At 31.9% G+C, this 2,578-nt stretch overlaps 1 protein-coding gene across 1 annotated transcript in view; it reads right to left on the reverse strand.

The window, feature by feature from the left end:
• The window catches only part of LOC106457534 (calsyntenin-1-like), an 84,057-nt gene that overhangs the window by 19,520 nt on the left and 61,959 nt on the right, over positions 1–2,578 (reverse strand). Inside the window, exon 7 of the mRNA XM_022383524.1 lies at positions 2–79. Coding sequence (XP_022239232.1) covers positions 2–79 — 78 coding nt within the window. The remainder of the gene's footprint in view (position 1; positions 80–2,578) is intronic.

A 2,578-nucleotide genomic window follows, 5' to 3' on the forward strand; every position in this document is an offset into this window, starting at 1 on the left:
TCCTGATAGAACTCCCGTCGCAGAAGAAGAATCAGCTTACAGTTCCGGATAAAGATGGAGTAGTGGTGGCGATTGTGAACTGGAAACAAATGTAAAACATAATCTTGAAATAATTTTAAACAGAGTTCAGTCTTTACATTCCAACAAAATAACTGTCCATTCAATACTTAGAAATCAATAACATCTCAAAACGTAAAGCTTTTACAATAAAAAAAAACATTTAATTTCCTTTTCAACTCATATTTCAGAATCTTCAAACTGCTTGTATTTTTTTTTTTGTTGGAAAGTTTTAATTGTTTTCTCTACTTTCTTTCCAGTTTACACTTTCATTCAGACCACATGAACATCTGTAAGTCTCAGGTGCTGTTTAAGTATTCAGAAACTTCCGAACAATATACACGCCATTGCAAGTTAATATCAATGGTTTATTTAAACAAACATAACTTTACTTACTCTATGCACACTGTCTGCAGGTATACGTTTTTTAACGATCTCAAATATTTTGGTGTTTTTTCTTAAATAGTTTTACAGTTATGTAACTCACAGGCCGTCCAGACTCTAGCAAAAAACAGTGCCTGCTGTTACAACTCTTACCCTTTATTTATTTATAATACTTGTAGCTATGTATTTTAACCGTAATAATACAACTAGCCTGCTGTTACAACTCTTACCCTTTATTTATTTATAATACTTGTAGCTATGTATTTTAACCGTAATAATACAACTAGATTTACTTGCATTTTTCTGTTGTTAGGCCTATTCATACATATATAAATGTATGCGATTGAGCGATTTCATACATATAAGCATTTCTCATTACTTTGAATTTGATCCCTGCGAAACTGCTTGATACAGAGCAAAATCAGACAGAAATACAATTTTCATTAAGCCGGGTGACAATCAATGATATTGGGAAACGTCTATGACAACGCAAGTAGTTTGGCAGTTTGAGCTACGCGACAGCGTCTACATCTGATTTCGTAAAACAGTTTAACAAAAATTGCTTTTAAACTGCGACAATCTCAAAAGTTTTCCAATTATAATTTATAATAAATATATTGCTTTCGAAGAGCGTAATTTTCAAAAGTACAAAAATAAAATAAAATCCGAGTTCGATAACATTACACGTTATTTGGTCAAAAATAAAGATACGCGAACGAACCTCCGAGATTCTCTATAATACTGTCAAATCCATAAAGATTTATGAATCCTTCTGGGCCACAGAAAGCACGAAAGTATATGTTGGCTCGTGGATATCTACATAATTCATGGCTCTAGGGAAAATTCCTAATATATGATGAGAGTGAAATGAGAAAAAACAGATGAGAAGTATTTCTTTGTTTCTCAAACATCAGATTAGAAGCTTTTCTCCTCCAAATTTACAAGTACATACGAAGAGTTGAAAAATTGTATTACCGCTAGATGTCACGCAATTTAATCATTATTTTCGATTCGAGTCACCGTATGATTTTTTTGAAAATATCACGAAAATCATAGCTGGTGAAAAATGAGATAAAGGAGAATACAGGTGTGGGCGAATCGGCATGCTGTATTATTTGTAGTCAACGTGATGGTGGACTAGAGTTTATTGTATTAAATCTAGATAGTCAGATTTTTAGTGTGCGCTATACTAACAATTGGATCACACTTGTTATTATTATACTATTTTTAAAAGTTGTAAATATACTGTATAAATTTTGTCATGTTTATAAAAAGTTTTTCGTTAAAGAATGTCAAAACCACTAGTAGACGACTTCACTGTGTAAAAAAACAGTGAGACTTAAAAAGTAAGGACTCATAATAGTATACTCTATTGCACTTAATTAACGCCCTCCGGGGACGTTACAGACTACAAAAGGGGGGGGGGCGCTAATTGTTCACATGTGATTTATTGATTTCAATACTAATAAGTGTGTGTGTGTAGGTTTGTTTTGTCTTTTTTTTTAAATCAAAATTACGGTAATAAAAGTGGATTACAGTATATGTCGTATTAGTATTGCTGTTACACAAGTTAAGCTTTATAAAAATACCGGGGGGGGGGGCATAATTAGAGAGGAAGCTTTAATTAGAGGCAATACGGTATGTGTACTTGAGACTTAAGTAAAGACTCTCAGTAGTAAATGGGTACTTAAACTTAAGTAAAGACTCTCAGTAGTAAATGGGTACTTAAACTTAAGTAAAGACTCTCAGTAGTAAATGGGTACTTAAACTTAAGTAAATAGCTTTCAGTAGTATATGTGTACTTGAGACTTAAGTAAAGACTTTCAGTAGTAAATGTGTACTTAAACTTAAGTAAAGACTCTCAGTAGTAAATGGGTACTTAAACTTAAGTAAAGACTCACAGTAGTAAATGGGTACTTAAACTTAAGTAAATACTTTAAGTATAAAATGGATACTTAAACTTAAGTAAAGACTCTCAGTAGTATATGGATATTTAAACTTAAGTAAAGACTCTCAGTAGTAAATGGGTACTTAAACTTAAGTAAATACTTTCAGTAGTATATGGATACTTAAACTTAAGTAAAGACTCTCAGTAGTAAATGGGTACTTAGACTTAAGTAAAGACTTTCAGTAGTAA

This window comes from Limulus polyphemus, unplaced genomic scaffold (assembly GCF_000517525.1).
Source record: "Limulus polyphemus unplaced genomic scaffold, Limulus_polyphemus-2.1.2 Scaffold343, whole genome shotgun sequence".
Lineage (NCBI taxonomy): Eukaryota > Metazoa > Arthropoda > Merostomata > Xiphosura > Limulidae > Limulus > Limulus polyphemus.